At 50.7% G+C, this 26910-nt stretch overlaps 1 protein-coding gene across 27 annotated transcripts in view; it reads left to right on the top strand.

The window, feature by feature from the left end:
- Nucleotides 1-18823, top strand: part of NFASC (neurofascin) — a 74105-nt gene extending 55282 nt beyond the window's left edge. For 8 of the 27 annotated variants that reach the window (XM_039702516.1, XM_039702525.1, XM_039702519.1 and 5 more), the window contains 7 exons: nucleotides 1671-1907; nucleotides 4246-4362; nucleotides 5927-6082; nucleotides 11215-11346; nucleotides 12709-12778; nucleotides 15811-15822; nucleotides 18414-18823. In XM_039702516.1, the coding sequence (XP_039558450.1) occupies nucleotides 1671-1907; nucleotides 4246-4362; nucleotides 5927-6082; nucleotides 11215-11346; nucleotides 12709-12778; nucleotides 15811-15822; nucleotides 18414-18645 (956 nt within the window). In that variant the 3' untranslated portion in view covers nucleotides 18646-18823. Of the gene's footprint in view, nucleotides 1-1670; nucleotides 1908-4245; nucleotides 4363-5926; nucleotides 6083-11214; nucleotides 11347-12708; nucleotides 12779-15810; nucleotides 15823-18413 lie in introns of those variants that run through there. The other 19 variants (XM_039702541.1, XM_039702537.1, XM_039702535.1 and 16 more) reach the window with 8 other exon arrangements.
- Nucleotides 18824-26910: the final 8087 nt, after the last annotated feature.

The following is a 26910-nucleotide window of genomic DNA, read 5'->3' as shown; positions in this document are numbered from 1 at the left end:
AGGAACCTGAGGTGCTCTGGAAATATCCCTGAGGCTGGCTTGGAGTTCTGGCGGCACTGTGAGGACCCAGGAGTGCTCTGGGAGCACCCCTGGAGCTGAGCTGGAGTTTTTGAGTACCTGGGGCTGCTCTGGGGTCACCCCTGACCCAGGCTGGTGCTTTCAGCTGTGCTCAAATTCTAATTTTGCATTTCAGATGGACTGAGAGAGCTCCTGCCCCTCTCAGCCTTTGGATGCTGAGTTTCAGGGCTTGGCTCTCCTTGGGGATGGGGTGGGTGAGGAAGAAAAGCCTGGCTTAGTCCTAGGACTGGTTTTAAAGTGCTTCCCTAGAGCTGTTGTGGTTTGAGGGCGATATTTATAAAATCTGGCTTCCTTCCCCATCAGAGGGATTTGGAGTCCCGTGGCCCACAGGAATCATGATGATAAATATAATTTAACCTGAGCGTGCCGGGGTGAGTCCCCTCGGAGTCACCTTTGGTATTTGGAGCTGAATTCCGGCTGCGTTTTCTGCTGGAAGGTTCCAGCCCCATCCAGTGCCCCCCTCCCTCCCTGTAGGACCCTCACCCCGCTCGGGTGGGTTAAAGGACACATTTCCCCCTTTCCTTGGAGCACATTCCTGCTTTTCCTTGGGATCACAGCCCGAGTGAAACAATCGACAAACAAACCGCTCCCAGTTATCCCCCTGGACGGCTCGCGGTGTTCCAAACCCTCATCCCAAAGTAAATTAGGAGGGGCAGCGCTGCCCGGGCTCCATCCCTCCCTCCCCCGCGAGTTAAACCCCCCTCGGTGCCGAAGCTGCTCCTTCTCCAGGCTGGAAAAAGCTGGGAAGCTGCAGGCTGAGCTGGCAGCTCCAAAAATGCTGGAGGTGTAGTCCAGGGGCAGCCGGATTAATGGAATTAATGGGATTAGTGCGTTTTCCTCGAGCTAAATCCCATTTCCTGGAATGCCGTGGGACAATGGGGTGAGGACAAACCTGAGCGTCCCCTCAGCTGCATTTCCCCAGGAGGCCGTGCTGGTTTATCCCAGGAGGGTGATGGGCAGGGAAAAGGCAGAGGACAAACAGCTCATTCAGGTCTGGGACTGGAATTGGGATTGAGATTGAACTGGGGGACCAGGAGCAGCCCCAGCACCTCTCCCAACCCCTGGAATGGGCTCAGGGGGACAGAGGTAGGAAAAGGGGCTCAGCCTGGCAATCCCAGTGGGATTTGCTCCTGCACCTCTCCCAAATCCTCCCAAATCCTGGGATGGGTTCGGGCCCTGCGTGGGGACAGGGATAGGAAGAGGGTCCGGCAGTGTGGGATTTGCTCCAGCCCCTGGGATGGGTTCAGGCCATCCCTGGGTAGGGCCAGGGACAGGAGAAAGGGGTTCAGCCCTGTGTTCCCAGTGGGATTTGCTCCTGCACCTCTCCCAGCTCCTGGGATGGGCTCAGGACACCCTTGCATGGGGACAGGGGTAGGAAAAATTGCTCAGCCTGGCATTCCCAGTGGGATTTGCTCCTGCACCTCTCCCAGCTCCCGGGATCATCCCCGGCCACCCCTGCATGGGGCCAGGGGCAGGAAAAGTGGCTCAGCCGTGTGTTCCCAGTGGGATTTGCTCCGTGCCGTGCCACTCCGGGGAGGGCAGTGCCCAGGAGACGTCACCTCAGGTTCAAAGCCGGTGTTTCCCTCTCCCAGAGGCAACTGGGCCGCCTCCAACCGCAGTGGAGGAAACCAGTCCTGAAACCAGTCCTGAAACCACTCCTGAAACCAGTCCTACAATCAGTCCTACAGTCAGTCCTACAACCACCCCAACCACCACCGACACCACAACCACAACAACCACAAGCACCACCAGCACCGCCGCCAGCACCGCCGCCAGCACCAGCGCCGCTGCCGAGAGGGCTCCGGCAGCCACCACCAGGCACGAGTTGGGTACTGAGCTTTCCTTCTCCTCTAACCCCTCTCTAACCCTACTGGGACCCTTCCCCACCTCGATTCCTTGGGATAACGGGAAAATCGGAGCCATCCCACGGCTCCGGGATGGGAATCTGGGTGTACAAGCTGAGATCTGGAAGGTTCTGTAGAATCTGGATGTAATGGTGAGAATTTGGAGGGTTCTGCGGAATCTGGGTGTATGAATGAGATTTTGGAGAATTCTGTGGGATCTGGGAGTACCAGTGGGAATTTGGAGGGCTCTGTAGGATATCTTGGTGTACAAGTTGAAATCTGGAGGGTTCTTTGGAGTCTGGGTGTATAAATGAGAATTTGAAGGGTTCTGTGAAATCTGGGAGTACCACTGGGAATTTGGATGGTTCTGTGGAATTTGGGAGTACCACTGGGAATTTGGAGGGTTCTGTGGAATCTGGGAGTACCAGTAGGAATTTGGAGGGTTCTGTGGAATCTGGGAGTACCACTGGGAATTTGGAGGGTTCTGCGCCACCAGGGAACAGCCCAGCCCTGCTGGGGGTGTGGTGATGCCGGATGCGGTTTGGGAAGAGTTGGAAAACCCTACAAATTCCCCCCGAAGTGTGATCTGGTGTTTAGAGCTGTTACAAACGGGTTCTGTAGGAGATGTCAGCTCGGATTTAGCACCTCAGCTGTTAGCAAGGAGACCTGTCAGGATTTATTCGAGTCCTTGGGTTTATCCCGCTGCTCCCTGCGCTGCCGGAGCCCCCGGGAGCGTTGGGGAAGGGTGGTAGTTCCAGCACCGTCCCCGTGCCAGGCGTTTCCTAGGTCTTCTCATACCACCAGGAGAATCAAACTCGGCTCTGGTGGGGAAATCTTCCCTCCTGGATGTGTTTGAGGGATAAATCTGGAAGGATTTATCTGGGGTTGAAACGCCAGGATAACGGATTTCATGGTTTATAAATAATTAGGGTTGTTCAAAAAATAAATCGAGCTAAAAAGGGAATGAAATCAGGATTAAAAACTTGGATGGGGTTTGGAGCAGCCTGGGATAGTGGAAAATGTGGATGGGGGGTGGAATGAGAAGAGTTTTAGGGTCCCTTCCTCGAGTCTGGGATGATTCCATGCCTGAGTTCAAAGCCATTTTTCTGTATTTTTGCATAAAATCAGTTTAAAATGCTTTTAAGCCACCAAAACTTTCTGCAGGGGGATCTGCAGAGAGCAGAGCAGGGAAAGAGGACAGGAGGCAATGAGGAACCTCTGGCATCCCCAGGCTGGGATTTAAGGAATTCTGAGTCACCCTACAGTGCCAGGTCCTTGCAGTGCCCTAAAACCACAAAACTGGCTTTTTACAAGGAATTGTGGTGGTCGATCCCAGATTTGTGACATCAAAACATTGAAACACCTCGAGGAAAAATGACAATAAAACCCCAAGGTGTCACTTCTCTGCTGTCCCTCAAAACCCCACTAAAGTGTGGGGCTGGCTCCCACTTCTGTAGGAACGGGATTCATCCCAAGCAACGTCGAGATCCCTTAACTTCAACCTCACACACGCGTGACCTGATTGTCCCACCGGGGCCACAGCGAAGTGACAATTCCCTGCCACTCCCAGCACTGGATCCGTGCTCATCCATGCAGGAATTCCGGGATGAGGTTTCCCCGCTGGCCCAGATCCTCAGGGATGTGCCCCGGAAGAATTCCAGGATGAGCTGAGTGCTGTTGGGTTTAAACACCCCTAAAATTCCCTAAAAAATTTTGGGAATCTTGGAAAGAATCGATCCAGCCTTAGCCTGAGGTTTGTTCATGCTTAGGCTGAGACTAAAGTGTTTGCTCCAGGTTTATGTAATGCTTTTGTAAGGATTTTTGTGAGGTTTTTGTAAAGTTTTTAGAAGTTTTTTAAGGTTTCTCTGAGGTTTCTGTAAGGTTTTTGTGAGGATTTTGTAAGGTTTTTGTAAGGATTTTGTAAGGTTTTTAAAGGCTTTTATGATGCTTATGTGTTTTCATGAGGTTTTATAATGGTTTTGTAAGGTCTTTTTTATGGATTTTGTAAGGATTTGTGAGGTTTTTGTAAGGATTTTGCGACCTTTTTTGTAAGGTGATTGTAGGGCTTTTTAAGTTTTTATGAATTTTTTTTACGCTTAAGTGATTTTGTGACATTTTATAAAGTTTTTGTACAGTTTTTTAATTTGTTGAGGTTTTATAAGGTTTTGGTACAGTTTTTAAATGTTTTTTTTTTGAGGTTTTGTAAGGTTTTTGCCAGGTTTTGTAGGGTTTCTGCCAGGTTTTCGAAATTTTCACGAGCTTTGACCTCTGAGCCAGGCCTAACCCCACTAAAGACTAACTCGTGTTCTAACCTGTCCCCCAGCCGCCAATGGATCGTCCATATGGGACATCAGAGCCATGGCAAACAGTAACTGGGCAAACATCACCTGGAGCCACAATTTCTCGGCAGAAACTGACTTTGTGGTTAAGTATATCACCAGTAAGCATCAGATCGCGTGGGGACTCTACGTGGGGACTCTCTCTTAGAGATCCTGCCAGCTCCCGCCCTTTCCTTGGATTTAATTCCATGATTCCATGGCCAGCTTGGAAAAAAAATAGAGGGGAAAACGTGGTGGTTGTGGTAGATCAGAGGTGGTTCTCCAGGGCTTCCCTCTCCGTGCGCCGACGGCCGTGGGGTTTGATGATCTTTGGGAACGTTGAGGTCAATGGGAAGAGGTGGAAAACAGAGAGGAAAATGAAATTGATGGGAATTTGGAAGATGGGATTCCTGAACCTGGAGTTGGCAGAATCCTCTAAGATCCCAAACCTCCTCCTCGGTGTTCCTTAGCGTTGTACGGCTCCGTCCTGGGCTGGAAGCAGAGCCGGGATCTCTGGGTTTGGTGCCGGTTTAGGGAGAGGTTTTTGTCTTGTTGGTTGGTTTGGGGTTTCTGGAGAGGCAGTGCCGGCTGCTGCTCATCCCCGAGTTTATTTCCCAGCCCTCACATCTGCTGCTGTGCTGGTCCAGAATCCCTGAAATTATAATTCCAAGCAGAAAACCCCTCCTTGCCATCCCAGCTTCCCTTAGGAGATGACCTTGAATTGTCCTTGAAACGATTCCCTGTGCGAAGCAGTGCCTGATCTCCCAAATTCCCATATTTCAGGATATGCATGAGCTTGCCAGGCCCTAAATCCCAAATATCCCAGCTCCCAACCCACCTCTATTTTTCCCAGTCACTGGGAAGCACAAGGAGCAAGCCCAGGTGTTGAATCCATGCAGCAGCATCAATCCCTTGGGATTCCCTCACCAGGATTTGGCTGAGGGAGGAAATCATGAAGATTTCAACCCTTTCTGGACAGCCATGGTTGTCCACCCCTTTTTGGTGGCATTTGAAGGAACAAAACCTCAAAGCCACAATTCTCAGTGGGTAACGACCCCAGCAGCTCCTTGTCCCCAGAGTAATGACCCCAAACCTGCAGTTCCTGGCTCAGGGAAAGCTCCCAAATCAGCAGCTCCTTGTCCCCAGAGCCACATTATTCCCACTCAGTCCCAGGGATTTTGCAGTGCCTTTCTGCAGTATCACGATCCCAAACCAGCAGTTCCTTGGCTTGGGAAATGACCCTAAATCAGAAGTTCCTTGGCTTGGGAAATGACCCCAAACCAGGAGCTCCTTGGCTCAGGAAATTACCTCAAACCAGCAGTTCCTTGTCTCAGTACCACCTCCAAACGAGAAGTTCCTTCACTCAGTACTGACCCCAAACCAGCAGTTCCTTGTCCCCGTGGTAGTGACCCCAAACCAGGAGCTCATTGGCTCAGTACTGATCCCAAACCAGGAGTCCTTTTCTCAGGAAATGACCTCAAACCAGCAGTTCCTTGTCCCTAGGGCAGTGACCCCAAACCAGCAGCTCCTTAGCTCAGTACTGGTCCCAAACCAGCAGCTCCCTGCCCTGGGAGCTGTGTCATTCCTGGCCAGCCCGCAGGGCCAGCCCCGCGTCTGCGCCGCAGTGTCCCCGGTGTCCCCGCGGGGTGTCCGGGCGGGGTTTGATGTGCGGTTTCTGTTCCCCAGGTAACAAGACAGAGAAATCAATCCCCGTTAAGGCTCAGGGCCCGTCCTCGGTGCAGCTGGCGGATCTGACGCCGGGGATGATGTACAAGCTGTGGGTGTTCCCCATATGGTCCCACCCCAGCGAGCACTCGTACATTACCTTTACCACCAGCTCAGGTGAGACAGGCGTCGGCTGCGTGTCCCCAGAATGTCCCCGGCGTGTCCCCAGCATGGCCCCGGCATGGCCCCACCATCCCCATGGTGCTTTGGCCATGGCTGCATGGAAATCCCTCATCCCACCGCGCTCAACTCAGGGGTTGCTCGGCATTGCATGGAGGACAAGAATCCCAGGAAGGGACCGAGATCCCTTTGGATGGCGATCCCTTTGGATGGGGATCCCTCATGATGGGGACTCCTTTGGATGGTGATCCCTTTGGATGGAGATCCCTCTGGATGGGGATCCCTTTGGTTTGGGATCCCTTCAGATGGGGATCCCTCGTGATGGGGATCCTTTGGATGGTGATCCCTTTGGATGGAGAACCCTCGTGATGGGGATCCTTCGGGATGGGGATCCTCAGGATGGGGATCCCTTGTGATGGGGATCCCTCAGGATGGGGATCATTTGGATGGGGATCCCTCAGGATGGGGATCCTTTGGATGGGGATCCCTCAGGATGGGGATCATTTGGATGGAAATCCTTCATGATGGGGATCCTTTGGATGGAGATCCCTCGTGATGGGGATCCTTTGGATGGGGATCCTTCGGGATGGGGATTCCCTGGAATGAAGGAAAGGGAGGCGAGCGCGTTCATGTTGTCACAGCCTCTGCCTGCAGCCCCTTTGTGCCCGTTGGGACTCTGGGGGACAAAGAGGTGTCACTGGCGGGGTGCAGGATTGGGAGTGGGAATGTGGTGTTGGCACAAGAGTATCCCTAGGGGTTTCCATACTCCTGGGATGTTTCCTCTGGCACTTGGTGTGGATTTTTCCAGGCTTTGTATCTGTGTGGTTTCCACATTTTCCTGGTTGTGGATTCCCCCACTTCCCACCCAGCTCCAGACTCTCCCTCCTTTGTCCCACAGGAGCTTTGTACGTTTGTAAAACTCCGCCGTTCCCTCCTGATGATTCCCAGTAAATCCAAACTGCCCTAAATCCCTTCGTATCCACCCGGGGCTTTTCCAAAGGGATCTGTGCACAGCTCCTGTCAATTCCACTCTGCTGGAATTCCACGGAGCAGGAAATACTGGAGCATCCTCCCTGACAGTGTTGTAGGTAGAGGTGGGGATTTCCAAGGAATTAAAATGGTTTTGCTCAGCTCCAGCTGTGGGATGGGAAACAGCCCCTGCTGGGAATGGCAAAAGGAAAATGGGAATCTCAAAGAGAGGGAGCTGTGGGAATTGGGGAGCAGAGCTCCCCACACCCTCCGTGCGCAGCCAAAATTGTCAGAAAATCTGGAATATCACCCGGTAATTCCCTGGCAGGGGCAGATGGCGGCTGCTGGTGTTTCATGGAATTAACGTTGGAAAAGCCTCTGCCATCATCAAGTCCCACCGTTCCCTGGCACTGCCAAGGCCACCATGTCCCCAGGTGCCACATCCAGGTGGTTCTGGAGTGTCCAACCCTGCTCAATGCTGACATCCCCTAGCAAGGGCTGCCTTCAGCTCTGTCCCCAAACTGCTCCGGGACTGAGTGGATCCAGCAGCCCCTGGAATATTTGGTTCCATTAGAGCTGATTTTGGACCCAGATGCCTCCCAGCACAGCTCCAGTTTTGAGTTAAATCCCCAGTTTTGTTTCTCTTTCTGGATCTTTGCCTGAGTCTGAAATCTCCGTCAGCTCCCGCCCTCCCATGGGAGTTATCCCTATGGATAATGATTTTATCCCTCTGAATAACCTCTGAATAACCATTTTATCCCTCTGGAAAACCAATCCCAACCTGGACCCGCCTCTTTTCCTTCCCTGCTTTTCCCCCGTTTGGGATCTGTGGGGTGATGGAGGCGACAGCAAGTGGCCAGGCATCATTAAAAAAACAGAAAAAAAAAGCACAATATCCTTGGCCGATTCCTGCTGGGAAGACTCTGCATATATTTTCCATAATTGAGAGGTTCCTACTGATATTTTCATGGAGAATAAGGGATGGAGCCACCTTTATCCCCGGGATTGAGGCTGGTGCTGACCTGAGCCCTGTGGGATGCACGGAGCTGTCGCCTTCCCTGCAGGAATAAACGCTCCACATCCATTTCTCTCCTGGCTGGATGCTGCTGACACAAGTGCCAGACCCCTGCTGACAATCCTATGGCATCGGGAATGCTTTGGATGAAAAGAAACCGAGCAGTTTTAGGGGGTTTGGGTTTTTTTTTTCATATCCTGTAAATCGTTGTTCTAAAGGTTTCTTCAGGCTGGGGGCAGATAAATAAGAAATATTCCCCTGCAGGAGGCTGAGCTCTGATTTCATTCCTGATTAACTGGCAGCTCATTAAACCAAAAAAATTCCTCCCAGGAGCAAAGGGCACTTGGAAATGACAAAAATAGAGGAGTAGAGAAGGAGGGCTGCTAAATTTAAATAAATAAATAAATGGGTTTCTCAACTTGTCCAAACACTGGGAAGAGTGTTCAGGGAAGGGAATTCAGCTGGGATTTTCCACCCTCAGTGGTCCTGGGATTCTGGGAATTGGCTCACACAGGACTGGAGCCAGAGGGGGCTTTTCACACCCAAAGATCTCTTTTGCAATCCAAGAAAAAAACTCGGTGGAGCTGAGCTCTGCTCCTGGCACATCAATGATGACTCTGAGCTAACGAATATTCTGCAGTGAAATTATCATTAATTATTTTTAAAAAAGGCTCTGCAGCTGCAATTCCAATCAAGGCCTGTCAGATCCTGCCGCTGCTTTCCCGTTTTCCCTCGAGGTTGGCCTCACCTTAAAGCAAATCACAAAATCCCCTGGGACAGCCACGGGCTTCAAACCTTCCTTCCTGACAGCCCTTCATTTACTCCAAATCCACCTTTGCAAGGACTTGGATTTGGTCCTCAAGTGTTGCTTTTTTGTAAAGGGTGGATTTATCCCCTCTTTTTTGGGAAGGACGGGTTTATCCCCCCTTTTTTGGGAAGGGTAGATTTATCCCCCCTTTTTTGGGAAGGGTGGATTTATCCTCCCTTTTTTGGGAAGGATGGGAATTTTCCCCTTCCTACAAGCAGTGCTCCCATCCTCATGTGAGGTCTCCTGGGGACTCAGGGTTTAAAATTCTCCCTCTTTTCCAAACCCAGTTCCAACTCCCACCCCACCTCTCAGGCTTCTCTGGAATTTCATATTTTGAAGACCTCCTTGTTTCTCCCTGGAAAAATCCCATCCCATGGCTGTTCATGGAATTTTTCCATCTCCAAGCTTTCCAGCAAAGCTTCCTTCCCCTTCCCTTCCCCAGCACTCGGATTATTGAATCCATTTCTTTGTCATCATCTCATTCTCTCCATCTAAATGCACATCCTTGAGGACTCTGGAATTCGGGCTGGGATCAAAGAAATGTAGGATTTGGCAGCGTTGGAGCCAAAGGAACCATCAGGCAGCTCCTTCCCTTCTTGGTGCTGCCCAAAATCCACAAATTCCAGGTTCAGCATCACTTCTTGACCAGAGATTCTCCTCCGTGTCATTCTCCTCTTTAATCCGAATTTCCCTGTCATGGTTCACCTGCTATTCCCTTCATTTCATCTCGAGGAAAGCGCTTCTCCTCTTGGCCTCAATTCCAATGGAATGAGCACAGTTTGGTCCCTGGAATTTTGTGGGTTAGGAATTTTTGCCAATCCTGTTTTTCCCTTCGCTGCCTCTCTTCCAAGATCCTTTCTCTCTGAGCACATTAAGGGAGGGCTGCTCCCTGCTTTCTTGATCCCTCTTTTTTCTTACCAGCTTTTCAGGATCTTCAGGATTTTCAGGATCTCCTGCCCATCTCCATTCCCAACCCCATCCCAGTCCCCCTGGTTCTCCCACATTCCCACTGGGAACGCCTCGGTTTTCCCTCAGCTTGGAGAAATCCAGCCCCTCCGCCCTGCTGAAGGTTATTTTCTCCTCTGCCTCGCTGAATTCCAAGGAGAGGCTGGAAAAGGCAGCCTTGGAGCTATTTTTAGGCCATGGATTTGTCTGTCTGACCGTGTGGGAGAGCTGCGAGCCGGGAGTTGGGGAATGGCAGAGAGGACACGGGAGCTGGAGGATGGGAACAGGCTTGGAATTAATCCCACAAACAGGCAGGAGCCTTGGGAAGCGCTGGAAACAGGAATTTGCTCCAGGAGAAAACACTTGGAGCTATCAGACCCCTCTACGCTCCAGTTCATCCCAGTTCATCCCAGTTCATCCCAGTTCATCCCAGTTCAAGGCTGCCAATGAACCCTCTGGGCTCAGCAGTTCCCCAATCCACTGGGGATTCCAGTTCCCAAATCCCTGGACACCAGGGTTGGATCCGTGGCATTCCTGTTGGCATTCCAAGGAGTTCCCACTTCTTCCCAGGTCTTGGGGGCTTCCACCAGGCCCACCCCAGCCCTGAGACCCTTGGTCACCACCTGGGTGGTGGTGGCAGAAGAGCCACCTCTGCAGGGACACCAGTTCATCCCAGTTCATCCCAGTTCATCCCAGTTTATCCCTGTTCATCCAGTTCAAGGCTTCCAGTAACCCGTCAGAACTCAGCAATTCCCTGATCCAGCAGTGCTGCCCAAAATCCCTGAGCAGCAGGACTTGGGAATGTTTCTCTTGGATCTTCCCGCATCCAGGGCAGTTTTCAGATGCAGAAAATTCCATCAAATTCCTTCCTCAGCTTCCTTCGATTTTTTTTTTTTTCAATTCCCTTTTTCCAGATTTTCCTTTCTGTTGGCCCCTTCGCTGTTTGTGGTTCCTGATAAAACTGATTTTATTTTCCACTATAAAAGGAAAAAAAAAGAGAAAAAACACCACCAAAAAAATACTAAAACCCCACCAAAAAACATGCAGAACCACCAAAAAACCACAGAAAAACATGAAAACCACCAATAAAACACCAAAAACATTGTGAAAAAAACACCAAAAAACCACAAAAAGCTACACAAAAACCCCAAAGAAACATCAAGAAAACACCACAGAAACCCACCAAAAAATCACCAATAAAGCATCCCTTCGATACCAAGAAAACACCAAAAAACACCAAAAAACCACAAATCCCTGCACTACAACCTCATCCACACACCCAGACACGCCCAAACTAAAGAAAATTCCAGAACCAGCGCCCTGAATTCCTCTTCCTCCGTTCCTTGGATGGTTTGCTCCATTCCTGAGGAATCTTTTCCCCTTTTTCCGCAGCCTACACCAAGAACCAGGTGGACATCGCCACGCAGGGCTGGTTCATCGGCCTCATGTGCGCCATCGCCCTCCTGGTGCTCATCCTCCTCATCGTCTGCTTCATCAAGAGGAGCCGCGGCGGGAAGTATCCAGGTGAGGATGGGAATGGCCATTCCCAGAATTTCAGTGGGTCTGGGATTGCCGGGGATCATCCAGTGCTGGGGAATATCCAGGTAACAATGGGAATGGGAAATCCCAAAATTTAAATGGGTGTGGTATCATCCAGTGGTGGAGAATATCCAGGTAACAATGGGAATGAGAAATCCCAAAATTTTAATGGGTGTGGTATCAACCAGTGCTGGGGAATATCCAGGTGAGAGTAGGAATGGGAAATCCCAAAATTTAAATGAGTGTGGTATCATCCAGTGGTGGGGAATATCCAGGTGAGAGTCGGGAATGGGCATTCTCAAGGTTTAAAGAAGGATAATCCAGGCGTTGGAGAATTGGGATTGTGAGGGGTTCATCCCTCTGTTGTGGGAATTTATAGTAGTGAATTTATGGATATATAATTTTTGTACTTATAAATTCATGAATAGATTCTTATATAAATTTATAAACATATTTTCACACAGTTTTATATATAAATTCCAAATATATATATAAATTTTTATATAAATTCCAAATTTATTTATAATTCATGAATAGATTCTTATATAAATTTATAAACATATTTTCACACAGTTTTATATATAAATTCCAAATATATATATAAACTTTATATATAAATTCCAAATTTATATAAAAATTCCAAATATAAATTTATGAGGTCTAATTTAATGTATTCTTTATTATTACACAGATTTACTAATAAAAGGTATTCATATTTTATTGAAAATATTATTATTTATTTCTCATTTATGATGTGTTTATCATTTATCATTTTAAGAAATAAATTCAATATAATTTCTCCAAATTAAGAAAAGTCTACAATTAAAATGTCCCCTCACTGTGCCATCATACGAGACTCATTTGCAAACCTTTTGCAAACCTTTTGTAAACACTTCCCAAAGGCTTTTCAAATCCTTTTACCTTCATAACCCTTTGTAAACTGTTTGTAACTCCTTTGTAGCCCCATTGCAACCCTTTTGTAACCCCTTTTTAACCCTTTTGCAACCCCTTTGCAAACCCTTTGTAAACCTTTGCCAACCCTTTGTAACCCCTTTGTAACTCCTTTGCCAACCCTTTTCAAACCCTTTGCATTCCCATTGTAAACCCTTTTTAAATCCCTCACAAACCCTTTGCAGACCCTTTTTTTCACTTTACAAACCCTTTGTAACCCCTTTGTAACCCCTTTGTAACCTCTTTGTAACCCTTTCCAAGCTCTTCCCGGTGCAGTTCTCACCTCTCCGAGCTCTTCCCCCTCAGGGACCCCCCAGGACCCTTCCCCAGCTCCTCCCCATTCCCAAACCCTTCAGTCCTTACTGGTTTAACTGGGAGGGCTCTGCTCCTTCGCAGTGCGGGACAACAAGGACGAGCACCTCAATCCCGAGGACAAGAACGTGGAGGACGGATCCTTCGACTACAGGTAGGACCCCGTGGAATGTCCGACCCCCCCATCAGCCCCTCCCCCACCATCACAGCCCCCTCCCCCACCCCGTGGTGCCACCAATCCCCCCGGAACCATCCCTGTCCCCCCCTTTCCTCCTCCTGCCACCTTCCCGCTGTAATTCCCGAAGGAAACGGCTCTGGAGCCGCCAGGTCGTGGGGTTCCACCTCCTTTTCCTGGGATTCTGGAATCGGCGACCTTGGACAGCTCCCAGCAGGAGTAAACCAACCTTAACGGAACTTCTGATGCCTAAAATCCCAAAAACACCCCAAAAACCTGGATTCTGTAGCAGTCTGAGGGTATTTCTGGAGTATCCTAAAGGAGACGTGCCCAAAGTTCTGTTGGGATCAGTCAGGCAGAGCTGGGATTTTGGGATCAGCTCCCTGGGACAGCTCCCACCAGGAACATAACCTTAATAGAACTCCTGACAAGCAAAACCCCCCAAACCACCCCAAAACCCCAAATTTTGTAGCAGCCTGAGGGTAGTTCTGCAGTCTCATGCTGCAGCTCAGCCCCTGTCCTTCCCATAATGGAATATCCATGGGAGAAATGCCCAAAGCTCTGTAGGGATCAGCCCTGGAAGCAGGAAAGGGGAATGATTTGGGTCTGCCTGTGCTTCGGCCCCACACAATCCCACAAAAACCCCGGTGAGGCTCCAGCAGGGATTCAGCTGGAACCTCTGCGACTGCCCCGGCTCCATCCCCCTCTTTGCACGCAAATGTCACCCTCAAAGAGCAGCAGAGCCTTTTTCCCTCCAGGAAATCTCCCGGGATGTGTCAGAAAGGGACAGGAGCTTCCCAAGCATTCCCAGCCCTCTGTGATCCCCCGGGAGCGGGAGCAGGTCCTGCTGTCAGGGCTCACTCAGCAGCCAAGGGGATTTGGGACATTTTAATTTGAATTCCTTAAAGAATTAAAATTCTTTTTCCCACCTGAGCTGGAGCCAAAACCCAGTGGGAATTTTTACTCCTTGTTTAAACCAAGGGTTCATTGAATTCTGTGTTATTCTCAGTAGTTTGGGATTCAGGAAGGGATAGAGTAAGAATGGATTCTGCCAGAGGATTTAGGGGAAACAAAATGAGTCAGAAACACAAATGGAACAGAACCAGGAATCACATTTATCTCATCAGAGGCACAGGAACTCCATTTCAGAGAGATTTCTTTATTCCAAAGGATTCAGTAAAGCTCCCCAGACTCCCCAAAAACATGGAATACAAGCAGGATGTTGTAGGGAAAGGCTGGCATTCCTTAATGTCCTAACCAACACCCAGGGCCAACACTTTCCTCCCCTCCCTGCTGCTCAGCACTTCCAGGGGTAGCCAAAAATTCCACCTGTGAATTTTTGGGGTGCTCCCTTCGGGCTCCACGCTGGGACAGGGAAAACAGCAGAGGAGGAACGAGCCCAGCCCCGTCCTGCTGCAGGTTTTGGGATCAGACCCATCCCTTCCCAAGGCAGGATTTCATGGGGCTCTCCTGTCACGGGAACGAGCCATAACCAGAGCACCAAACAGTGATTCCAGTCAGGATAGGGAGCCTCGTGCTTCCCAGATTTGTGGGAAGCCTGAACCCCCCATTCCCACAGGGATTCCCACAGGGATTCCCCAGGCTGAGCTTCTGGCAGCACCCCCAGATTTCCCGGCTCTGCTTCTCCAGAGCCCACAGAGGGGGGTCCAGCCACCCCTCCTGGCCCCATCCACCATTCCTGACTCAAATCCATGGCCAGGCACCCTCCTGCTCCGAAGGGAATCCAAACTCTTGGAATGGCTGGCAGAAATCCCCTGGCACCATCCAAGGGCTGTGTCCTTGCAGGCAAGGGGAAGGATTGGGGTGAATCCTTCATCCTTTTATGGACAACCCCACTCCTAAAATTTCCAAAGGAGCCAGTGGAAGGACAACAAAACTCTGGGATGGAGTCTATGGAGTTTTATGGACTAAACAAATGGGGGAAAAAACCAATCTAATAAGAACGACCAAAAAAAAAAAAATCCTCCAACCCATAAACCCACCGACTTTGCCCTCTCCTCCTGAGGAACACCAGGGTTCCTGGGAGAATTCCAGGAGGTTTCCCTCTGGGAGGCAGCAGGGAAGGTGAAGCTGGAGGCTGGAGCTGTTGGCTGGTGGAGCTGGGGGCTGATTGCGGGGCCGGGCTCCGGGAGGGGCAGCATTTAGGATTTCAGGGAAGGGCAGGAATTGAGCCCATCCCGGCTCCCGCCCCCTCTCCCCATGGCATGGCTGCTGTGCCCTCGTCACCCTCACGTCCCCAGCGCCCTGTGCATGCCACTCTCCGTGCTCCTCATCCCGAGATCCCGTCACATCGCTCCGATCCCGGGATAATGGTGTTCCCAAGCAGGGAAGCTCCTTCCCAGGCCAGGACCATTATCCATGGAGAACGTTCCATGCCAGCGCCGTGCCTCATTATACCAAATGCTCTGTGCTGCCCCTGGGGAGGCGGCTGGAAACTCTGGATGCCTGGAAGGGGATTTAGGGTCCGGATTCCGAGGAAAAGGGCACATGTGACACAGTGCAGGCAGTGCCACTTGAGGAGGGGACATCTCAGCAGGGAGAAGAGAGGTAGGACACAGAACTGTCCCAGGAGCCTCGTGAGGGAGGAAAGCTCTGGAAAAGCTCTGGGAAGGTGCAGGTTTATCCATAGGGCCATCCCAAGGAATCCCAGCGGGACTCTGGGGTGAACCCAACCACCCTTGTCCTGCAGCACGCAGCTCCCCAGAGCCACTGCTGTCCCCTGGACACCACCCAGCCCTTCTTGGATGTCCCTTTCCATGCTGGGATGGCTTCCAAGGAGGCTGATCCCACCTGGAATGGCTCTCCTGGCTCCATTTGGTATAACGAGGCGACGATTCCCATTTTTTTTAATTTTTTTGGGTCGTAGCACCGCCCCTGTGAATGCAGAACCTCCTCATTTCTCTCTCTGATCAGGCTCTTTCTGCTTCTCTCTGTTTTATTCCCATTCCTTCTCCTCCTTTTCACCTGGTCTATCCACATGGACCGTGAAGGTCTCTTGAAAGGTAGGACCTCGTGCTGCCAGAAGTCCGGCACATTCCACTTTTTTGGGAATTTTATTTTCCTTCCTTCCTTTCTCCCGTCGCTTTCTTCACGGCCAAAACTCCCCCGACCCCATTCCCACATCCCTGCCTAACACATTAAACAAGTTTCCTCTAATTCCCGCTGCCATCGGGGCTTCCAGAGGCTCAGATCCTGCTTGGAATTGCTCCGTGGGCTGGGTGCACCCCCCAAATCCAGCCAGGCCCCCCAGCTCCAGCTGCTGATCCCTCCTGGTGGAGCAGGCTTGAACTTGGGAATGCACGTGGGATTTTTCAAAAAAAAAAAAAACCTGTGGATTTTCAAGGGAAAACTGTGTTTTTTCAAGGAAAAACTGTTGTTTTCCAAGAAAAATCACATCCCAGGGGATGGGAACAAGGGACGTGAGCCAAAACCGCTGGATCCTGTCCAATCTGCCCACTCTTAGTCCTGAAAATCCTCCCTCTGGCTCCAGCCTCCCCTTCTTCCCGATGATTTATGGGATTCAGGAGAGCATTTCCCACGTGATTCCCAGCTGGGCACTCCGTTCCCTAACGCCTGGTTCAGCTGCACTCCCAGAAATCTGTTTTAACAGAGTTAGATCCCATCAGGAGCTGACGGAAAACCGCTGCTCCCTTGTAACACACTAACGGGATAAAAGGTCCTGGAGAGAGGTAAAAGCAGCAGGAATTCTCTGAGAATGCATTCCCGGCGGGAATTTGGTGCCACAAACTCCCGGTTAGGGATGATCCAGCTCCGGGTTCAGCATGAGCTGCCCCCCAAAGCTTGGGAAGGGGCGTTGGGAATCGAGGATCTGCGTTTTGCCGCTCTCCACTCTGCGTTTTTGGGGCTTTCTAACCAGTCCTGCTTCCTCACTGAATTATTCCTCCTTTTCCCCCCCAAAAAAAAACCTGCTTCCAGAGCTAACAAATTAATTTTTTTGTTGTGATGCCAAGTTAATAAGAAGTCTCAAATATTGGGGTTATGTTGTCACGGAATTCCCAAAGCGCTGATCCAAGGAAATGAGCAGTGGGATCCCAAATTCTTCTCCCACTGCAGGGAGCAGATGAATCCCATGGAATGAGGGAGAATTAATCCCATGGAATGAGGGAGAATTAATGCCTTGCCCTGCTCAAGAGCCCAAGCAAAGTGCAAAAAAATAAAAATCCCTAAATTTTCACCAGTTTTATGGAAAATAAAGGAATGGAGTGGAGTGAGCCTGGAAAATCCCAAACTAAAAAAAAAACAACTGGAAAAAGACAGGAATGGAGGTGGGAGGACAAATATTTCAGGGATATCTTCAGGAATATGGGAGAATTTGCATGAACTAAGGAATAGTTGATATAAAAATTAATTTTTTATATCAATTTAGAGCAATCCACTCTCATCCTTCCCAAAATATCTCAATTTATGGGATACCAATCCCTGCCCTCCAAGGAAAAAACAGCTTTTCCCTGGTTAGATGTTGGTTAAAAGGAATGTTTTAAAGTGATATTCTTCTCTTTTGGGTCAAACTCTTCATTTTTAAGTGACCTGGCTTTTAGTGAAAAGGAGAAAAACCCAGACTGAGCAAGGAAAAATGCCTAGAAATAAACTGGGAAAGGGAATTCCCAGGAGTTTTGGAAGTTGCACAAAACTTGGCATCCTAAAATTGTCCCCTTGCAATGCTCCCCATTGCATGTGGTTTTTTCCAAGGAAAAACTATGGTTTCCAAGAAAAAACCTGCATTTTTTCAAGGAAAAACTCTGTTTTCAAGAAAAAATGTGATTTTTCAAGGGGAACTGTGTTTCTTCAAGGAAAAACTGCATATTTTTCAAGGTAAAACCATGTTTTCCAAGAAAAAAATGTGTTTTTTTCAAGGAAAAACTGTGTTTTCTCAAGGAAATCTGGGAACAAACCACTCAACTAGGTTACCAATGGGGGCTAAAACACTGAGAGAGAAAAAAATCCAAGGGAAGAATATTCCTGATGCTCATCCCGCCCCATCAATCCAAGTTTTGGGTGGAGTATTGAGGTTAAGAAATCTAGGGCAAGAAATTGAGGTTTAAAACCTGAGATTTAGAAATTGAGATTTAGAAACTGAGAGTGAGAAACTGAGATTAATGAACTGAGGTTAAAAACTTGAGATTTAGAAATTGAGAGTAAGAAATTGAGAGTAAGAAATTGAGAGTAAGAAACTGAGGGAAAGAAATTGAGAGCAAGAATCTGAGAGTAAAAAACTGAGAGTAAGAAATCAAGGTTAAGAAACTGAGGTTAATAAACTGAGATTTAGAAATTATGATTAAGGAATTGAGGGAAAGGAATTGAGACGAAGAAATCAGGGTTTAAGAAATTTGAGATGAGGAAAATGAGGTTAAGAAATTCGATTCCCGAGCTGAAAAATCACAAAATTGGGTGTTCAGAGATCCCAACCACCTTCACCTCCCACAGCCCCCAAGACCCGGACAAGCCCCCATTATTTAGGGCTCTGCCGAGCCGTATTCCCGCTGCGGATTGATTTAGGATCTCCATCCCTCGGGGGAAGGTTTTCAGCCCCATTTCTCAACCCTTGCTGTGTCTGTCTGTCTTCTGCTGCCAGCGATGAAGACAACAAACCTCTTCCCAACAGCCAGACCTCGCTGGACGGGACGATAAAGCAGCAGGAGAGCGACGACAGCTTGGTGGACTACGGAGAAGGGGGCGAGGGCCAGTTCAACGAGGACGGCTCCTTCATCGGCCAGTACACGGTCAAGAAGGACAAAGAGGAGACCGAGGGCAACGAGAGCTCCGAGGCCACGTCCCCTGTCAATGCCATTTATTCCCTGGCATAGCAAAAGTGCCAGGAAAAGCACCCACAGCCCGAGGGGTTCGGAGCGGCCGGGGGTTCCGCCGGCAGCCACCGCCGCCGCTGCCTCCGACAGGAAAGGGAATCGAGCGAGGACTGAAAAACAAACAAACAAAAAAAATAGAGAAAAAAAATTAAAATAGCAAAAAAATACAAAAAAAAAAGGGAAAAAAAAATATTCCAAGCAACGAGGCAGCCCAGGCGGCCGCCAATGCCATTTATCCTTAGCAAATGAGCCAACGGCAAAGGACGCGCGGGGCGGGAGCCGGAGCGGGAGTCGGGGCTGAGCTGGAGCGGGTGGAGGGGAGGAGATGCTCGAGCTGCTCGCCAGTTTGGGCTGCTCCCCAGTTTTGGGGTTTCTCCCCCATTTTGGGGCTGCTCCCCAGTTTTGGGGCTGCCTCAGGACCAGTCTGGAGGGGCCCCATGTTTGGCTCGGCTCCCCGAGGCTTTTTTTTGTTCTTTTAGGAAGGAGCTCCAACATTTTGGGTTTAATTTTACCAGGAAGGTTCTGGATCAGAGGGGAAAGGGGGAAGAAATCAAAGAATTTTGGGGAGGGAAGAGGGGTGAGAGGGGCCTGGGCAGAGCAAAGGCATGGAAGGAGGGAAGGGGTGGATTTTGGGGTGAAAACACCGGATTACTCAGCCGTCCATCCTCACGGCAGCACCTTGCCCATAACCTCTCCCAAAAAATCCTCCTTCCTGAAAAACCTATGCAGGGAAGAGCAGGTCCCCACCACCTCCCTCAGCGCCGGGATTTGTCCTTGCTGAGGCTGGGAAAACCCACAGGGAGCTCATCCCCCATTCCCACTGAGCTCCAGTGCATCCCAGGAGGAGAAGATGTTGCGGAGGAACTTTTGGGATGTGTGGAAGGACAGGGAAGAGCCTCTCCCCTGCCAAGCCCGGGGTAACAGCACTGCAGAAGAACGTTTTTGGGTTTAAATTTGCTTTATAGGGATTTTGGGGGGCAGCCACCCCCCACCCCACACCTGCTTTCTTTCCAAGGCAACTCCATAAATCCAATGTAGCAAAGAGGGCCTGGAAGAAGGAGTGGGATCAGAATAGGATGAGGAGACCAAAATGAGGAACAAAAAAATAATCCAAGCGAGCTGCTGAGGATGGAAAAAAAAAAAACCCTGGGATGAGGTGGAGGATTCCCTGAAGGATTCAGGGCCACACCACAAGGAAGAAACACCGGATTGGAACCCACACCTCCACGGGCACCGGGATGAACCGGACGCTGTTTTTCCCACTAAACCCCCTCCTCCTTTCTGACAGTGGCCTTTCCCCCCTCCAGCACTCAGCCAAGCCACCGTGGGACCCCCATCCCGCCTGGAGACTCCCAGGATTTCAGCAACCCCCCCTGAGCGCTCCCTCACATGCCTTACACAGCTTGGGACTTGCCGGGGAGTCACTCCAAGGATGCTCTTCCCACTCCGCTTCCGCGCCCCCACGGCCTCGGATCCTCCCGAGCAGTAGGAATGGGGGATCTGGGAGCGTTCCCAGCTCTCCCAGCACGGATCAGGGTAGAAGGCAGGGATTCCTGACGGACTGCGTCCCGTGAATCCTCCCACTTCCTGCACTTTTGAAACCAAAGGTACCTTTGCGAAGAGAGAGAGAGAGACATCGAGTTTCTTTCAGAAAAGATGGATTTTTGGATGGATTTTCCTTTTCTTTCTTTCTTTTTTTCTTTTCTTTTTTTCCTGAGGAGGATGGAGGTTTTTTTGGATGGGATGCAACGGAATTCGCGCAGTTATTCTTTCTGCTCTGGAGACACGTCGGTGACAGGGATATTCCCACTGCTACGGATTGTGGAGAGGGACTTTGTCACATCCCGATGGATCCCAGGAAGAGCCCGGAATGGGCAGACAGGAGAGATGGATGCAAATTAATCCAATGCAAATGCCTTCCTTAAAATAATAATTATCATTTATCTTGGTCGTCTTCTCTGATAGGTCAAACGTGGGGTGAAGATGGAGCTTGTGGGGTTGGGTTTGGTGACCTTAAAAGGTCCCTTCCCACCCGAATTGTTCCATGAAACCAGCGGCAAAGGAATTCCAGGGTTTAGGTCAGGGTCAAGAGGCAGAGCCCCCTCACAGAGCTGGGGGAGCTGTCCCAGGGATGTCCCTCATCCTCACTCCCTGCCAGGACCCTCCAGCCGTGTCCCCTGGCAGGGACAGCCCCATTGTGACCCTCAGTGTGGACACAGCCACACCCCAATCCCAGTCCTGCCGCACATCCCATTCAGGACAGCAACTCTCAGAATTCCACCCAGCTTTTAGGCAAAGGTGACACCCCAGGCCAAAGGTGACACTGCCCCTAGGATGGTGGCAATCCCATTCCCAAAGGTGACACTACCCCTGGGATGGGGACAATCCCATTCCCAAAGGTGGCACTGCCCCTGGGATGGGGACAATCCCATTCCCAAAGGTGACATCGCCCCTGGGATGGGGACAATCCCATTCCCAAAGGTGACACCACCTCTGGGATGGGGACAATCCCATTCTCAAATGTGACACCACCTCTGGGACGGGGACAATCCCATTCCCAACCCATTCCCAACTCCCAGCTGAGTTTGAGCTACTCTCCACCCAAGCACCACTGGGAAGGAGAAACAAATCCGGCCTCTGGATCTGGGATCTTCCCAGCACTCCCAGTCCTCGCTGCTGACAGGGACCACAAAGCACCTCCAAACCTTCGGAAATCAGGCCAGGATTGCTGGAAGTGGGTCCATGTTGGGTACCCATGATGTGCCATTCCCATGGAAAGCTGTATTCCTGAACCACCTCATCCCTGAGGAAATCTCTCAGCATCCCTTTGGAAAAAGGAATGGGAAGGAGCTGGACTCTGCCCAACCTTATCCCAAATTTCCTCATAAGATTCCCCAGGTTACTTTGAGTAACGAGAAGAGAGAGGAGATGCAGAGGTGGACAAACAACTCAGTGTAAATTACTCACAGCCCTGTCTCAGCTCGGTGTAAAAGTTACTCAACATTTTTAAGGTTTAGCAAAAATTCTGACATTTCTTCAAAATTTCTCCCCTGGAGTTTTGGAGCCCAAAGAAAATTCAGGTTAAAAGCTCATCCCGAGCTCCTCATTTTTTACACCTTTGAGTAAAGTTCAAGGTTTGCATGGGGAGAAAAGCCCTGACCCCAAACCTTCCACAGCACTCACAGGGTGACCCCACAGCTCCCAAAAAACCAGACAAGGCTGGGATGAATCCTCACCATGGAGCAGGAGATGGATGGATGGAGATGGATGGATGGATGGATGGATGGAGATGGATGGATGGATGGATGGATGGAGATGGATGGATGGATGGATGGATGGAGATGGATGGATGGATGGATGGATGGAGATGGATGGATGGATGGATGGATGGAGATGGATGGATGGATGGATGGATGGAGATGGATGGATGGATGGATGGATGGAGATGGATGGATGGATGGATGGAAGGAGAATCCACATGAGGATTTGTGGTGCAGAGGGATCTTCCCCATCCTGATCCTGATCCCATTCCCTGGGATCTGCTCTGCTGCTCCATCCCTTCTCCAGAGGGGACATCCCGGTCACCTCCTGTCTTGATTCCTGTGGTGGCCCCCAGGGCTAGCAGGGATGCTCCCATTCCCACCACAGGGACAAAGATCCCCCCTGGGATGTGCACAACCTCTCTGGGGCAGGGAGCACTTCCAGCTCTCCAGAAGAAAGAACCCTTTCTTCATCAAGGGTTTAAATTAGGAGCCAACTTCTCATTCAGAAATAAAAAGGGAAGAGCCAGACCCAAAACTCCAGCACCAAACCCCAAACTCCAGCACCACACCCTGAATTCCAGAGCCAGACCCCAAATTCCAGAGTCAGACCCCAAATTCCAGAGTCAGACCCCAAATTCCAGAGTCAGACCCCCCAGTTCCAGCACCAAACCCCAAATTCCAGCAGTCTCAGGAGCCGAGTTCAACCCCACATGTGTAGATTTGTCCTGTTCCTAACACATTCCAAGCCAACTCCATCCTGGAGATGAATCCAGGCTCCATCTCAGTTCCAGGGACCTCCCTGGCACCCAGCCCTGGGACAGCTGACAGGAACAGGACGCCAGGAATTTGGGATACGAGGACATCGCTGTGCTTTCCTGATCTGGAGGCTGCTTCCATTCTCCCTGAGGTGACACCACAACTGGAGGCACAAAACCAGCAGGAAAAGCTGGAATTTTGGTCCAAACCCTGAAATCCTCCTTGGAGAAACCCAACCCAACAGGACATGCTGTCCCTGCTGCCAGCATTGCCTTCCTGGAGGTGACAGATCCCAAATCCAGGTGTCACCGGGGACATCCAAGAGGGAGAAGGGCAGAGCTGGGCAGTGTCACCTGGGGCCACCACACCTCGCTCTGGCCATGCCACCACCTTTTCCTGGCACATCCCAACGCCACCACCCACCCTGGCACATCCCAAACCCTCTCCTCATCGCACAGGTCCCAGCAGAGCTGCGAGTGCCACCTGCGACGTCACCTCCTCGGCCCAGGCTTTCCGTGTACCTGCAGCAACCAAGATTTCAGTTAAGCAATAAAAAACCAAAACCTTATCAAGGAAAAAAAAGAAGAAAAAAAAAAGACAAAAAAAAAAGACAAAAAAAAAAAAAAAAAAAAAAAAAAAAAAAAAAAAAAAAAAAAAAAAAAAAAAGACACCTCCTATTTCTTGCACTAAAAGCTGTTTTATTAACGAGAATAACGATGCTTTTCTGGTCCTCACAACGCCACCCACGGCATCAGTAGCGCCCCTTGCCTGTGTTTCCGTGTCCTCACATCGGGGTTTGGTTGTTCAACGTTGTCTAAACCCCGTGTTGGACCCCCAAAATTCCGTGTCAACCACCAAATTCCATGTCAAACCCTGAAATTCATGTTGAACCCCAAACTCTATGTCAGATCTTCAAAATTCTATGTCAAACCCTTAAATTCCATGTCAAATCCTCAAATTCAATGTCAAACCTCCAAAATTATGTGTGACCCACAAAATCTGTGTCAAACCCCCAAAATTCTGTGTTAACCCCCCAAAGTTCTGTGTTAACCCCCCAAAGTTCTGTCAGACCCCCAAACTTCCATGTCAACCCCTCAAAATTCCATGTCGACTCCAAAAATCCTGTGTCAACCCCCGAAATTCCATGTCAACCACCCAAAATCCAATGTAAACCCTCAAAATTCCATGCCAATCCCCAAAATTCCATGTCCACCCTCCAAATTCCATGTCAACCCTCCAAAATTTTGTCAAAGTCCCAAAATTCCATGCTGGACCCCCAAAATTCCATGTCAACCCCAAAATCCCACATCAGACCCCCAAAATCCATGTCAGACCCCCAGACCAGAGTCCTCCCTCCAAAATATCATTTTAAATGTTTGTTCCTCCCTCTCACATCCGACAGAAAGTACCGGGACTGTTTTGTTTTAATTTAATTTGTAAATATCTCGTGATCTGTCCGTCCTCTCTGTCCAACCTCCCGGCTGGTCTCAAGTAACCTGTGTATTCATTTGCCTTTTTTTTTAAAGCAAAAAAATAAAACAAAAACAAAGAAGAAGAAAAAACCACCACCTTTGCGTTAACCCCACCTGTTCCAGTGAGAAATGTAAAGCTGAGGCTGTAAAAATTCAGTTTCCAGCGAGATTTATGGACTAGAAGGGGAAAAAAAAGGGTTTAATTTAAGGACTTCTAAACCAACTGCATGAGAGATGAGAGAAGGCCCAACTACTCAGATATCTTCTTTTTTTTTTTTTTTTTGAATCACTATAAAAAAAAAGAAAAGACTGGATTTTTTTGTATAGAGAAAACACTAAACATATAATAAAACATGGTTCAAAACTCATGCTGGGCCCGAGAGTCATTCCTGTCGAATTCCAAGGGGGAAAAACAGCACAGCCTGGTCCTTGGCATTCCCAAAATTCCCAGCCTGGCCAGGAAAGGAGGATACTGGATCAGCTCTGGGTCCTGTTCAGCACCAGACACTGGATTGTGCCAGTCCTTGGCATTCCCAAAATTCCCAGCCTAAACAGGAACGGGGGATACTGGATCAGCTAGATCAGCTCTGGATCCCATCCAGAACCAGAGCTTGGATTGTGTTGGTGCTCAGCATTCCCAAAATTCCCTCCCTGGCCAGGAAAGGGGGATGCTCAGGTGAAGCTCTGGATCCTCTCCAGAACCAGAGCCTGGATTGTGCCTGTCCTCATCATTCCCAAAATTCCCAACCCAAACAGGAAGGGAGGATACATGCTGGATCAGCTCTGGATCCTCTCCAGAACCAGCGGTTGGTTTGTGCTTGTCCTCAACATTCCCAAAATTCCCTCCCTGGCCAGGAAAGGAGGATCCACAGGGACAGCTCTGGATCCTCTCCAGAACCAGAGCCTGGATTGTGCTTGTCCTCATCATTCCCAAAATTCCCTCCCTGGCCAGGAAAGGAGGATCCACAGGGACAGCTCTGGATCCTCTCCAGAACCAGAGCCTGGATTGTGCTTGTCCTCATCATTCCCAAAATTCCCTCCCTGGCCAGGAAAGGAGGATCCACAGGGACAGCTCTGGATCCTCTCCAGAACCAGAGCCTGGATTGTGCTTGTCCTCATCATTCCCAAAATTCCCTCCCTGGCCAGGAAAGGATCTGGATCCCTGGAGAGCTGGATCAGCCCTGGATCCCATCCAGAACCAGAGGCTGGATTGTGTCCGTCCTCATCATTCCCAAAATTCCCTCCCTGGCCAGGAAAGGATCTGGCTCCCTGGAGAGCTGGATCAGCCCTGGATCCCATCCAGAACCAGAGGCTGGATTGTGTCCGTCCTCATCATTCCCAAAATTCCCTCCCTGGCCAGGAAAGGAGGGCGCTCAGGGGCAGCTCTGGATCCTCTCCAGCCTCATTTCCAGCCCCCAAACCCTCGGGAAGCACAGGGGGAGAAGCTCCCACCGCTCAGAAAATGCGGGATTGACCCCAGCCCCCCATTCCCGGCAGCCAAGCGCGGCTCCCGCCGGGATCCATCCCTCTCTCCCAGCCCTTCCTGCCCGAGGCTCCAGAGCGCTCCTGGCAGAGGCTCCCCGGGGCGGAGAAGGGGCTGAAAGGAGGGGGAGAGGCGGAGTAATTTGGTTAATTGAGATGTAATTGCGGCGGGCCCGGCTAAGAGGATGAAGGGCTGAGTGCTTCCTGCTGCAGCGGGGGCTCCTCCCGCCCCTTCCCAGCACTTCCAGGAACAGCAGACAGGGGGAAAAGCACTTTTTTTGCCCGGTGGAGACATTCCCAGCGCGATGGAAGCACCAGCCCCGCTCTGGCTCCAGGAAGGATGGAATTGTGGAATTGTGGAATTGCGCTCGGCTCCTGGTGCGGAAATTCCATCGGGATTCCTCCAATCCCCCAGTCCCGCTGTCCGCAGCCGCTGGAAGCACCAAGCCCAAGGTCTGGGCCTCTGCACGGGCTTCTTCCAGCATTCCCGTCGGGATTTTATCCCTCCCGGACCGTGCTGATCCTCGGGATCGATCCGGGCCAGACGCGCTCGTGGCACTTTGATGGCCCGGTGGTGACATCCCCAACCTCTGGGGGGGCAGGACCGGGCCGATGCCGGGTTCCCTCCTCCTCCTCCGGGAGGCAGCTCCAGCCTGTTGCCCATCCCCAGGGCTGACTTTTCCCTGTTGGAGCTGGAATATCCAAGGGATTCCCCAGAGCGGCCTCCCTGCTGTCCTTGTCACCTGCAGAGCGACCCGGCGGAGCTGCTGCCGCCACGGAGGGGAGGGGACAAAGGGCAGGACGCCCCCTGCTCTGGGACAGGGCTCATCTCCTGCCCTGGGTCTCCCCCCATCCCTCCTTCCCCTGCGGGCCTGGCTCCCGCGCCGTCCTTCCCCTCTCACCCCCAAACCGGCAGCGGGGAGCCCAAACTGGGCCAAACTGGGGGAGCGACACGCGACCCTCAGGCTCCCTCCTGCCGCGGGAGCTTTGCCAATCGATAGAGACACTAATACCTTAATTACTTTTCTCTAATTGCAGCCCATTAACCCGCGGCCAGCCCCGGCGCCCGCGGATCTCCCGACACCATTAACGGGTCTGGGCTGGAGCTGCGAGGGGCCGGAGGGTCCCTGGGGCATCCCAAATCCTCTTCCCACAAGTGGCGAAGCCCCCCCCTGCACGGACACCCTTCACACCAGCGTCCCCCACACCTCGGGGGTCCCGGGGTGTCCCTGTCACCTCCCCTCGCGTCACTGCGAGCGCACGGAGCTCCCGAGAGCAGCCGGGGGAGCCCC

Source organism: Passer montanus, unplaced genomic scaffold, assembly GCF_014805655.1.
Source record: "Passer montanus isolate IOZ18808 unplaced genomic scaffold, ASM1480565v1 scaffold157, whole genome shotgun sequence".
NCBI lineage: Eukaryota > Metazoa > Chordata > Aves > Passeriformes > Passeridae > Passer > Passer montanus.
Note: the sequence above shows the minus strand (reverse complement) of the source record. Positions and strands in the feature narration are given on the sequence as shown.